This window comes from Danio rerio, chromosome 7 (genome assembly GCF_052040795.2).
Source record: "Danio rerio strain M-AB ecotype USA chromosome 7, GRCz13ab, whole genome shotgun sequence".
NCBI lineage: Eukaryota > Metazoa > Chordata > Actinopteri > Cypriniformes > Danionidae > Danio > Danio rerio.
This window is the reverse complement of record NC_141027.1, coordinates 59092157-59106276: the sequence shown is the minus strand read 5'-3', so window position 1 is coordinate 59106276 and position 14120 is coordinate 59092157. Positions and strand designations below refer to the sequence as shown.

Sequence of the window (14120 nt, the reverse complement as noted above, 5' to 3'; positions counted from 1 at the left end):
AGCCTGCATTTCCTGTCCCCCACAAACTGCTTCCTGTCCTTGGCGTTGGAGCACATACTGTCCGCCTTCAGACAAACACACCCTCTCCCTCACAGTCAAATCTGCACATAGACTCACACTCATGAAAATACACACATACTGTCGCCAGGCAAGCCTTTGTGGGGAATTACACAATAGCATTGGCTCCTGAGTGCCAGGGGACTTTACATGAGTCAGACGGAAGTTGTATATGCGTTCACACTCACCACTTACACACGCATGGTCCATTGTGGTCCATTTGTTCTTTTGGAGTGAAATAGATGATGTGCGAGCTATATGTCAGAACTCAGTGATTTGGATGAATCTAGAATCTGCATTACAGTGACTCCAAACCAACACTAAAAAATAACTTCTATTAAAAAGTTTCTAAAGAAGTTTCTCTAAAAACTTCTATTAAGCATACACTCCTGTGTAAAAATTCAAATCAAGATAAGCAGAAAATAGGATGTGGTTTTCGTAGTTCCCAATAATTCCTGTAACCCTGCACAGGAGCTTTTAGTTCTCAAAACATTTACAACTTACCTGCATATACAGCCTTCATGATAACAAGCCACTGCAAACTTTATGTTAGTGATTCTGTCACATGGATTACAACAGTTTGACAACAGCAGAAATGTCAGTCTACAGTATTCAATAAGTGTTTGGTTTATTTTTTTATTTAAATCATAATTCAGTAAACCTATTAAACTCCTTCAAAGCTTATTTTACTTTAGAATAAAGATCAGACTCAAAACTGCTTTTTATTATGACCTCCTCAAAGTAATTTAGTAGAGAAACTGGCATTGTAGCTTCTACTAAATACATCATATACAAAGTTAACACCTTCTTTTCACACGCATTTGGCACGCCGTTATCAACGTGTGACAATCTTTCACCTACTAGCCTACTACTGTTTGCAAATTCAGGCTGTATCTACTGGCAGGATATTAATCCTAAACCAAACGTTGTATTTGTCGTATCCGTGTGGCAAATATTTAAACCTTCACTTGCTATGATAAACGTTACCAACATTTAAATCGCTTTAGTTTCAAACGAAAATAGATAAACCTTTAAACTCGTCCTTTAATGCCAAAAAAGTAGAATTATAAAGTTTGGAGAAGTTCATGAATGCTTCCGTATATAGATTGGACGCTGTTCTTGCAATGTGTTTTTGACAATAAATAAAGAAAGAAAGCCGTCTTAACGAAACTGTGTGCTTCTTAAAGATCAATGACAGATGGGCAAAACATGCCAATGGTTGCGAACGCTTATCACTTTACTTGTTATAGGCAACGCAGCAGATTTTGTAGCTTAAATGTTTTAAATAAGAGAACCTTCCTGGAAAGCAGAATTTCTAATATTGTCGTCCAGATGATGATAGGCTCTACACAAGAACTGATTCTTTCACACCTTTTAACTGCGCGGTCCGCCCACATTAGCGCTATTGGTGGCTGCTGAGTTTAAAGCTGCCTGAAACTTTCACTGTGGATTTTCTGACCTTTCATGTTGAATGAACTGTATGCACTCAGCAAAGGACAGTTGAGCAGAGGAAAATTTAAAAGATCAGCTTTTAGGCCATTCAGGTTTCATCGGTGATCAATAAGGATACGCGCCCGGTGCGTGTTTGAGATGAGCAGTCCCGATGCGGGGTACTCCAGTGACGATCCGAGCCAAACCAGCAGCTGCAGCTCTGTCATGATGCCTGGCATGGGGCAATGTCCGTGGGTGGACCCGCTCAGTCCGCTCTCAGACTCCAAATCTAAACACGAGAAATGCTCTGCGGCGGGTCCCGGGCGCGGAAAGAGCGAGCCGCGCATCCGAAGGCCAATGAACGCGTTTATGGTGTGGGCGAAAGATGAGCGCAAGAGGCTTGCGCAGCAAAACCCAGACCTGCACAATGCGGAGCTGAGTAAAATGCTTGGTGAGTACAGAAATATGAGTGACACTTTACTACAAGGTTGTTATTTTTAATGTATTGACTAATATGATCAATAAACATTTATTCATCGTTGTTAAAGAAAAATAATGGAATTAAAGTACATTATTAATTCTGTATAAACTAATGTCAACAAGTGATTAATGCATTAGTAAATGTTTAACTATGCCCATGCTGCACAAGTATTGCCTGTTGTTAGTTCGTGTTAGCCAATACATTAACTAACAATAACTAATGAAAACTTATTGTAAAGTGTGACCAAACATGAATTATTTTGAATATAGAAGAGAGAAGTAAATTAAATCAGCAGCTTTAACAGAATTATTTTCAACCAAGGAATGAAATTTGAATCATTGTCTTAAATAATTTTATTTGATTGCAATTGATAAACACAGACATTAACACGTTTTAAAGTTATTATTGTCCTAGGTAAAGTAAAAGTAACTGAAATCTTTTGTAATATTATATTAATGTCATTCAGCAAAAATGTGTGGAGTGATTAGAAACTTTGGTGCCATTTTTTTGCAAGCGTTTTAACACTAGTACATCATGTTGTATTATTGCAAAAATAGTTTGTGGACGATTTATATATGAGACTTAAATACTATTAAAAAGTATTATTATAAAATTAAAAAGACTAAATTAGTCCCAAGGTTAAATTATAAGGAATCTTCATAGTGAACCACACAACAGAGCTGAGATGCAGCTATGCAATATGTAATTATATTTTATCAAATTTTTTTCGTTTTACTACTTTTTTACTACTGCATAATCTTTGTTTCCAATTATGTATAATTGCTTTACTGTTACATTTACTTATGAAATAAATAGCATATGTTTTATTATTATTATGTGCATATAGATAGTAAATATGTCGTACATCCACAAAAAAAAAAAAAATGAGCAAATTAATAATTTAAATCCTCGGCTCAGATGGCGTTTCTGTGTGGAGTTTGCATGTTCTCCCTGCCTTCGCGTGGGATTCCTCCGGTTGCTCTGATTGCCCCACAGTCCAAAAACATGCGGTACAGGTGAATTGTGGAGGCTAAATTGTCTGTAGTGTATGAGTGTGTGTAGATGTTTCCCAGAGATGGGTTGCGGCTGGAAGGGCATTCGCTGCATAAAAACTTGCTGGATAAGTTGGCGGTTCATTTACTGTGGTGACCCCAGATTAATAAAGGGACTAAGCTGACAAGAAAATGAATTAATAATTTAAATCCTCAATATGCGGTCTACTGTGTGTTTAAGTTTTATAAATATTCAGAGTCTTGATAGTATGGAAATTATTATCAAATTTACATTGTGTCCTCTATTGTTCTGTTTATAGGTAAGTCATGGAAAGCTTTACCAATGGTGGACAAACGTCCATTCGTTGAGGAGGCCGAACGTCTACGAGTCAAACATATGCAAGACCACCCAAACTACAAATATCGACCCAGGCGTCGCAAACAGGTGAAACGAAACAAGCGATTGGAGCCCAGCTTTCCGCTTCCTGGGATGTGTGATGCCAAAATGACCCTGTTTACGGAAGGTATGAGTGCTGGTTATTCAGGAGCAGGACTGCCTCAGTACTGCGAGAACCATACATTGTTTGAGTCCTACAGCTTGCCTACACCTGACCCCTCTCCTATGGATGCCGGGACAACTGAGTTTTTTGCCCAGCTTCAGGATCAGTCAGCATTCAGCTACCATCACCAGCAAGAACACCACTTTCAGGAACAAACCAACATCCTCAATGACACACACTGTCATGGCAACACACAGACACTCAAAAGCAGACAGTCTCACAGCATTGCTTACTCCAACATCAACACAAACACCAATTCTAACTTGCACGCTCCCATCAATGCACAACTCAGTTCAATAAACCTGCAGCAGGTATTTCACGAGAACGCCAACCCGCAAATCAGTCATCATCCGGGTACTCACCTCAACATTTTTAACAGAAGCCCCTCCTCTTCTTCTCATCATGCTATGACCCCTGCGTACCTGAACTGCCCATCAACTTTAGACACCTTTTATAATTCCAGCTCTCAAATGAAAGAGTTGTCACATTGTGTTAGCAGCCACACACATAAACAGCAAAGCATTGCTGAGGCACAATCACAGGCCTCTACAGCAACCCACAGTTCTGGTCAAATGGTGGACGAGGTGGAGTTTGAGCACTGTCTCTCTTTTGGGGTCCCCAGTGCACCTTTGCCGGGGTCTGACTTAATCTCCACTGTACTGTCAGACGCTAGCAGTGCTGTATACTACTGCGGCTATAATAATTCTTGAGCACACATTATGTTATATGTGATGAATAGGAACCAAAAACACTGATTTGTTTTTGTTGTTGTTGATTCAGTCAATGAAAATGTAATGACTCTCTCAAACACAAACAGAGGCCTCTAAATGAAATATGTTAAAGTTTTGTGTCAGCAGCTTAAATGGCAGAATTAAATCATATATATATTTTTGTGGATTAAAGTCCAAGGCTAACTTGTGTATACATATATTAAGTAGATATAATTAAGAAATTGAAGTCTTTCTCTTTTTATAAAACAGAAGGAAAAATCTGATGACTTATTTTGCTCTCAGATCATTTTTGTCCAGTTCTCTCATTCCTGATATTCCCTTTGACTGAAGTTTGGTTGATGGCTGTGATTGGACAATCTTTTCTGCATTTTTTATGTCATTACTTAGGAAGTGGCGGAACGGTGGCTCAGTGGATAGCACTGTCACTCACAATAATAAGATTGCTGGTTCGAGTCCTGGCTGAGCCAGCTGGCATTTCTGTGTGGAGTTTGTATGTCCTCCCCGTGTTGGCATGGGTTTCCTCCTCGGTTTCCCCTACAGTCTAAAGACATGCAGTATATGTAAATTGGGTATACAAATTTGGCGGCAGTATATGATTGTGAATGTGAGAGTGTGGATTTGTTAGTGGTTCATTCCACTGTGGCAACCTTGGGTTAAGAAAGGGACTAAGACAAAAAGAAGAAAGAATGAATGGAGTGTGAATGTGAAAGTGTATGGGTGTTTCGCAGTACTGGGTTGCGGCTGGAAGGGCATCTGCTGCTTAAAACACATGCTGAAATAGTTGGTGGTTCATTCCGCTGTGGCAACCCCTGATAAACAAGGAACTAACCCGAAGGAAATTTATTGAATTAATTAATTAGGAAGTGCACAAGGACACGAGAATGAAAATTACCACCATGCCTTTAAATAGGAATGGAAACATGTAAACATCATCAGCATAAATTAATTGTACACTATAACAAGTTAAGTAACATTTAACTTGCCTAACTTTCCTTAAAAATAAAGTGAGTAAACCTGTGTAATTTGCAACTGCATGAGATTCCTTTTTCTGTTGAAAAATAAATAAGTAAAATAACACACACACACACACACACACACACACACACACACACACACACACACACACACACACACACACACACACACACACACACACACACAAATATATATATATATATATATATATATATATATATATATGAAACCTGTAACCTCTGAGCTTTTCCTTAATAGGAAAAACAATGGATGTCAATGGTTAAAGTTTTTTTCTAACATTTTTTTAATTAACTTTTGTGTTCAAAATAAAAAAGAAACTCAAGCAGGTCCGAACAAGTTAAAGGTGAGTAAATGACAGAATTGTCAGTTTTGAGTAAACCATCCTTTTAATTTGTTTAATTATGCACATGGTTAACTTAATATGAAGGCAAAGTAATCACATTAAAAGCAGGGTAAACTCACTTTAAGTCAGCTTATTGCATTTTACAGTGTATTGTTTGTATAAATATACAAGGAATAATAGATAAAGTATAAAAACAAAGTGGATAAAGCACCATAAACTTCTCAATCATTTTAGTGCTTATCTCTGTATTGCACACGGCTAAGCTCAGCCTTTAATTGTGTGTAAATGTGTTCGTGTTCATGCTTCCGTAAAAATGTCTTACTATTCAAGGCAGCTCTGTTGGCACAGATGACATAAATATGATCATAATCTTTGCACCCTCACTAAACAAAGACTATTATTAACTCTAGTAAGAATGTGAACCAAAGTACAGAATCACAATCAAGCAAAAATCTTTCACAAAAAAGCAAATGCATTCGTTACTAAGAGAAAAAAATATACTGTTTAGTTGCATGCCTCAAACAGTGGAGCTTTTACAAACATTTCATGCAAGTAACCAGTTTGACTTAAATGTATGTAAATTGTAAATGATTTTAGATTGAAGGCTGTATAACCATTTACATATATGAGATGATGTTTTAGGGCCTCTTCTGTGGAAGCATGTGAGATTAAAATAAATCACAAGTCTCTATTTGATCTCCATTTAATATAATTAAACCAAGCATTTGAGATTTTAATGCTTTTTCACAGTTAAGACTCATACATGTAGCTGTGTTTTTAAATGAAGATTTGTGTTACTCCTGTTGTCGGATGACACATGAAATGTAACACATTATTCACATTCACACATGCACACTTGAAATTGAGTCAAAAAATACGTTCAGTACTAAAATGATTGCTTATTTCTTAAGATCTCAAGCAAATTGTTCAGGTTTACGGAAAGAAAATGATATTTAGTCTTAACAAAACTGTGACAAGATGAAAAAAAATAGCAAATGACTAATAAAAGCCACATCTTTGGTTTGTGAGTTTATTTGCATTTACCGTAACTTTCATTAAAGCTTTGAGGCAGAGGGGCATGATGTCTATGAGAAGCAGCTGCGATTGATGGGATGTCTCCTGTCTCACACGGAATGTGCCTTTATGTGTGTGTGTGAGTCGGTGTGACAGGATTTTATAATCCTTGAAATATGTCTCCTCCCTGGCCTTATCACTTTCATAGGCACGGCTTTCCCAAACCCAGTCCAGTTGTGCTGCTGCTGCTAAATATAGACTGTAGTAGCTCAGTGCAATGACACAATAAGCTATTTTTCACTGATTTGACCCTTGGAGGTATACAGACAAATCTGCCTCATGAATTCTTTTGTTATTTGTGTTTTAAGTAAATCTCTAAATGTAAACCTCAGAATGTAAATACATCTCTATATTGTAACAGGAAATGTGATTAAAAAGAATCTGATTAAGCTTATTGTGAAAAGCATTTCTTTTTTTTTTTTTTTAAAGCAAATTCTAAGCATATACTTTCATTATGGTGTTTTATGTGCATTGGGCACATTTTGGATGCACCTTTATCTATTTTTCCATATCAGTGTCATCGACCAACTTTATGTTAGATTATCTAGGAGCTTATTCACATGTTCAGAAAACAGTAACATACAACACTGCCACTGATTTGAAAAAGAAAGCAGGATTTCTTTTCAAATGAGCTGCATAAAGACTGGAAAGCCAAGTCCTGAAGCAGTTATAATGTAGGCCTTTTGCCCATTGTCTGAAATCATACTAAGGTGCATAAATAGGTTTTAAAATGTATCTCACAGTCTTCCTGCTTTCAAAACAAGTTCCACATTTGTACCTATAGGCAGAAAGGTACACTGTAAAAAAAAAATCTTTACACAAGCTCATGATTTTATTTTATTTTTTTTTAAAGTAAGAAACAGGTCTAACATGGAACTGTTATATTGACAACCAAATTGTATAATTAAGCACATAAATAATTTACTTAATCATTTTAAGGCAAAAGGGTTTACTCCCATTTTTAAGTCGACTAATATATATATATATATATATATTTTTTTTTTTTGCAGTGATGCAGTTTTTTTTTTTTTGCATTAAGGAATATAAGTTTGTGCTTGGAGATTTTTATTTTGAAATTTTACTATTTGCACTTTAATGACTTTTATTGACACTTTTAGAATTTGCAATTTTTCCCTGCCATATGAAATTTTTCAAATGTTTTTTTTTATTATTATTATTATTAAATCCCTTGAAGTAATCAATAACTGTTTTTGGATTTTTATAGAAAAGAAAGAAATTGAGCGGTTTCCCCACAACATGTTTTATTAAAAGTAAACTCTGTTAAAATGCAACCTTGATTAACAAATGTTTTTTTTATTCTCAGTTGTGTTTATTGATTGACTAACTGATATTTCGAAATAAAGAAGTAACAAAACTGCACAATGGTGTTTTATTAGCTAAATCTTTAAATAAATTGTTGTTATTACAAAAAATAAAGCATAAAGAAAACAGGAAATACTCATAAAGTATACCAAGTTTTAATGAAATCTTCAAAATCCTTTATGATGAGTTTATGTTCATCATTATCAATGCATTTTAGCATTTTAAAACTGTAAGGATTTTTCACTCTTTAGATGATGTTTATAAAATATGACAGCGTCTGAAACACACATGAAGTTACAGTGTTGCTTGCATTTGTTAAGGTGAAAAGTATGTCTATAAAGGCTGAAAGTAGCAAAAATGGACAGAATGTGACACATTAACTGTTAATTCTTGGAATCTTAATATAAATACAATAAAAATCATGAGGGAGATGACAGAAATCATGATTGGTTCGATACAAGTTACATTTTAAAAGTTAAAATGTTCATATATTTTGGAAAAAGTGTTGATGCAGACTAACAAGAAATATTGCAGCATAAAAAAAAGTTCTGGTACTAAATACAACTGTTACTTTGTGGAAAAAACCTTTTCATGCCTTTTAGAGTGAGAATCTATTGGTCATAGGTAATTTAGTACTTCTTGTCATTTCAACAAGATAAGGAAAGCAATATTAGCTTTTTCATTGGCAAACTTCTGCGGCTAAAGAACAGACCACTAGAGTAAAGCCGCCACATTCTGGGGCTTCACCAGAGTATACAACTGGCTGGACAGTGGGACTGGTCCCAGCTGGGCCAACTGGCATTTCTGTGTGGAGTTGCATGTTCTCCCTGTGTTAGTGTGGGTTTCTTGCGGGTCTTCCGGTTTCCCCCACAATCAAAACACATGTGCTACAGGTGAACTGAATAAACTAAATTGGCCAAAGTGTATGAGTGTGTGTGTTTTCCAAAATTGGGTTGCGGCTGGAAGGGCATCTGCTGTGTAAAACATACTGGAATAGTTGGCGGTTCATTCTGCTGTGGTGACCCCTGATTAAAAAAGTGACTAAGCCGAAGGAAAATGAATGAATTTATTAAAACATATGTACGTCACAGTAAATATAGGTTTATTCCACTATAACAACCTTTGATAAAAGAAAGGAATAAGCCACAGAAAAGGTAGTGAGTGATTTAGACAGGATTTGGCACATCATTAGATTAGAAAATATCAAATGTTTAGTAAATATTCTAATTGCCCCCCAAAAAATGCTTCGTTATTGTTACAGAACATTTGGTCACCATGCCATTTTATATGTTCAGTGAGAGCATTTGGTTTACCCCAAAGGTGAATTTAAGACATGCAGAATTCCCTTTAATCACATTTTCTGTGCAGGTTCAAGATATTTAAATTAAGTGGAAAACATGGAGTGAATGATGTGGTGCTTTGTGTTTGGTGTTAACCAAGCATTATGATAGATGTACATGTTTCTTTTATTATACATTTACTATAAACTACATTTCCCACAATGCTATTTTTATCTTGTGACACAGCATTATTAGACAGCACTGTTTCCACAGTAGCATTCAATTGTCTGACATTTACAAATATCCCATCTTTCACTTATTAGCAGCTTAAATTAATTTGTTGCTCTATAGTTTTGCTTCTCTTAAATGTGAAAGTTTTTGAGTAGGTCTAAATATATTTGTTTTTATTATTTCCGTTGATGAAGTAATGCGGGTTTCTTAACCTGAACCCAGAGAAGTAACATCTTTTTTTACCATTATGCAAGTATTTGCTTTAAAATGTTATAATTGTTGTGATTGCCAGGGGGGTTGTCTTCGTTGGACATTAGAGTACTCCACCAGCCATTCACCCAGACTACATATACCGTCATGTTTTGCACCCACACACCTGTCTCTTTTCACCCCCTGATTAGATACAGCTGTAGGACATTAAAAAACTGATTTATACTTCTGCGTTGAATGTGTGCAGCAGGTCTGCCGCAATCTTCACCATAGCTTAATGCAAACCTTGACGCTCACCTCTCAAAAAATTTAACTACCATTGCAGTGACACAAAGTGATTGGTCAGTTTGACAGCAGTGATTAGTGTGGGCGGGGTCAGCACTGCAGTGCTGAGTCTTGTTAGTTGCTGAACTTCAATATGTTTTCCTGTTCTAGCCATTCTTGCAGTGTTTTATCATCCTTGGACTGTTTATCTTGTTTTTAATTGTTTGCCACCTATCTTGACCTGTTTTTCAGATTTGCAAAACATCACTGTGGATGCTTTTTGAAACAATAGACTGCATTTGGATCTAAGCCCTGTCGTCACATGTTTCCTATGCAACAATAATTAAATTAAGATACAACTAATTATCAAAATGTTAAGGAGTATTAACATCTATATTCTTCTAATTGGCCCTTTGAAGGCAGCTATAATGCTGAAGTGGCCGTCAGTGAAAATGAGTATGACACCCCTTTTCTTACTATTCAATTCAATTAATCTTTATTTATATTGCATATATTTTACAAGCTTTTACAATGTACATTACGTCAAAGCAGTTTAACAATGAAGTTCTAGTAAACTGAAACTGTGTCAGTCCAGTTTGCAGAGTTGAAGTTCAGTTTAGTTAAGTTCAGTGTGGGTTAATTTCACAGCTGAAAGTCCAAATATCGAAGAGCAAAAACATTGATGAGCAACTATAGTGTTCAACATTTGAAAAGGATCAAAATAATTTTTCAAAATTATCCTTGGCCTTTGTTCGTTAGTTTTAGGGCGACCCCAACTCACCAAGGTATGTTTAAACACAGAATGCTTTGCAAAATTGATTTTAAAAAACTCAGTGCTTGGTTGTTTTGTGTGTGTGTGTGTGTGTGTGTGTGTGTGTGTGTGTGTGTGTGTGTGTGTGTGTGTGTGTGTGTAGCAAATAGTGTTAGTATCAGAAGCAGTTCCTTATCCGTCACCTTGGGTGTGTGTACATAAAAAGAGAGAAAGAAAAAAAATTCAAGCAGCACATTAAAGCTTTGTGTCATCTAAGCATGCACATCTCTGTAACTGTGAGCCCACACTTTAGACATCAGCATAGACATATCAAACAAACTCTATGTTTATCCCAAACATGTCTTGGATAGTTTCCCACCATAAGCATGCTCACTCGGGGATCTGAAGCCGGCGCCTAGACTACTGCAAAGGGTTAAATTTAGAGATGCATTTCAGCCAGATATCTCAGGCTACAATTATGAGGAACGCAAGTCAGAATTGGCAGTAGAGTTACATGTTAGTTAAAAACAAGTAAGCCCCTGCTGCAAATTACTATAATTGAAGGGTGTAATATTAGTATGATTGTGTCACTTAGATGACATATGTGCCTTTATATACACATGTACAAGGTGTGATCCCAAAATAGCTTCAACATATCTACAAATATTTATATCTTCCCAGCAATTATTTTTTATCTCACACAAGTTTTTTTTGTGTGTGTGAATTGTGGGGACATTCCATAGGTTTTCATTATATTTATACTGTGAAAACTGTTTTTCTATCTCCTTACCTCAACACAATGGACCCTATCCTTTACTGGAAACTATGTGCAGTTTTGCTTACTGAAAAAAAAAAATTATAATAGATGTGGGATTTACAAGGCTTTTGAAAAACATCAACATTGTCCTCAATTACATTCTCCTTGTAATACTAGGTCATACCCATGCCATTATACACATTTGTGTGCCCTAGGCCTGTCTGACTTCTGAAGACTGTCAATTCATTTTTATATTTTATAATGTGCTTTCCACATTAATTGTTGTTTTGTACTAAATAATGGCCCAGATCATAAAATATATTGATTTGTCTTAGAGTATATATATATATATATATATATATATATATATATATATATATATATATATATATATATATATATATATATATATATATATATATATATATATATATATATATATATATATATATATATATATATATATATATATATATATATATAGGATCTCTGGTAATATTACTAAGCTCCTCTAATAGTGAATTCTTGGTGAATACCATAAGATGTTTGTCACCCTCGTGTGGCTAAAACAAGAAAAGCAAGCAGTTCCTGTTCATACATACAGTAATACATAACAATCATTAATTTTCTTTTCGGCTTAGTCCCTTTATTAATCTGGGGTCGCCATAGCGGAATGAACTGCCAAAATACATAACAGAATGGTAAAATAAGCAATTTTGATGACACAAAAAACTTTAAAACGATCACTGATTGGAAACATATTACACTGAACATATTTCATTATTTTTTAAAAGTCAGGTGATCTTTGAGCTTTATTTCTTGTTTGTTTAACAAGTTGTTTATGTTGTCCAAGAATCTTTCATGTTATATACTTATGGTACATTCATATAGGAATGAAGGTAAATGTTGACATTAAAAAGTTCCTTTCTCTAAATGGTTTGTTCTGTTAATTATAATTATGGCACAAAGTTTAACCTATTTCATCCAATAATTCTTTACTTGATTCAAATTACTGGTGGTCAGTGACAATATCACAGCACACAATATCACTTATAAATCTACATATAAAAAACTTTTATTAAACTGTATTGTCAACTATATTAAATATAAACAAATTACTTTGTCATAGCCCTTGCTGTTATCAAAAAGATTGAATAATATTATAACGTTACTTAACTGATTTGTTTACAAACCTTTTTTTTTTACAGTTTTACATTTGAAATCTGTTATGATATTCAATATATAATAGAAAGGTATCATCATTTGGTTGCTTATTCATTTTCTGTTGCAACCCATCACTGGAAAACAACCACACATTCACTAAAAACAATTTAGCTTCCCGAATTTCAGAATGTCTTTTAACTTGTGGGAGAAATTATATATTAAATATGTATTAAATATTAAATGTAGTATATCAAATGTAGACTAAATGTGTTCAATAATCAGTTACTTTTGTAAACTTACATAATCCTTTTGCATCACTATTAATATATGTGTAAGAGCAACAAATAATAACTTGACTTCTAGTTAATAATTTGGAAAAGTGGCAGAAGGTATAGATTTTTCTGATGAATCATCTGTTGAACTGCATTCCAATCATCACAAATACAGCAGAAGACCTACTGGAACCCACATGGACCTGAGATTCTCAGAAATCAGTCAAGTTTGCTAAAGGAAAAATCATGGTTTGGGGTTGCATTCAGTATGGGTGCAGGAGAGAGATCTGCAGAGTGAATGGCAACATCAACAGCCTGAGGTATCAAAACATTTGTGCTGCCCATTACATTACAAACCACTGGAGATGGTAAATTGTTAGCAGGATAGTGCTCCTTCTCATACTTCAGCCTCCACATCAAAATCCTAAAAGCAAAAAAGGTCAAGGTGCTCGGGATTTGCCAGCCCAGTCACCAGACATGAAAATTATTGAGCATGTCCGGGGTAAGATAAAGGAGGCACTGAAGATGAATTCAGATGAATCTTGATGAACTATAGGAGTGCTGCAAAAACGCTTTCTTTGCCATTCCAGATCACTTTATTAATGTTATTTGAGTCATTGCAGAGATGTATAAATGCAGTCATACACAATATTCATTCTTTTTTCAGGGAAAATGCAGCGAGTTTTATTAATGTTTTTGTTGTAAGAAAATGAAGTGCGTTTTTTTTTAATTTGTATAAGCTGTGAGAATTTGCAGCATGTGTGGTGCCAAACGGACGAAGGTGCCAAACGGATTTTCTTAATTTGCTGCCATTTTTTGTAATTTCATGTTTTTTTTCATGTTTATAATCATTTTTTATCTTGAATCTTTTTGATTATGAATCAAGCCGAAGGGGTCAGTCAGTGAGAAAGAGAGTCCATGTTGTTTTTTTAAAAGGCATTAGTATGTTTTTGAGATGTGCATATATTGCAAAATGTACTTATGATAATAAATACATTTACGTCACACAAAATGGCATAAATTATAAACATAAAGGTCTGTTAAAAGAAACAGGCTGTAACGTAAAGTATCTTATGTAATCGCTAAATCTGTTTCAACTGAAAGATGCTAATATTACCTACTTTTATTCAACCATTCATTCATTTTCTTGTTGGCTTAGTCCCTTTATTAATCTGGGGTGGCCACAGCGGAATAACCCGCCAA

General features: G+C 35.1%; 1 protein-coding gene across 1 annotated transcript; it reads left to right on the top strand.

Moving 5' to 3' along the window:
- The first annotated feature begins 1507 nt into the window (after positions 1-1507).
- On the top strand, positions 1508-4504 carry sox17 (SRY-box transcription factor 17). Its single transcript, NM_131287.3, is given in 2 exon segments — positions 1508-1939; positions 3282-4504. Coding segments are annotated over 2 exon segments (1242 nt in total). The 5' UTR covers positions 1508-1647; the 3' UTR covers positions 4232-4504.
- Positions 4505-14120: the final 9616 nt, after the last annotated feature.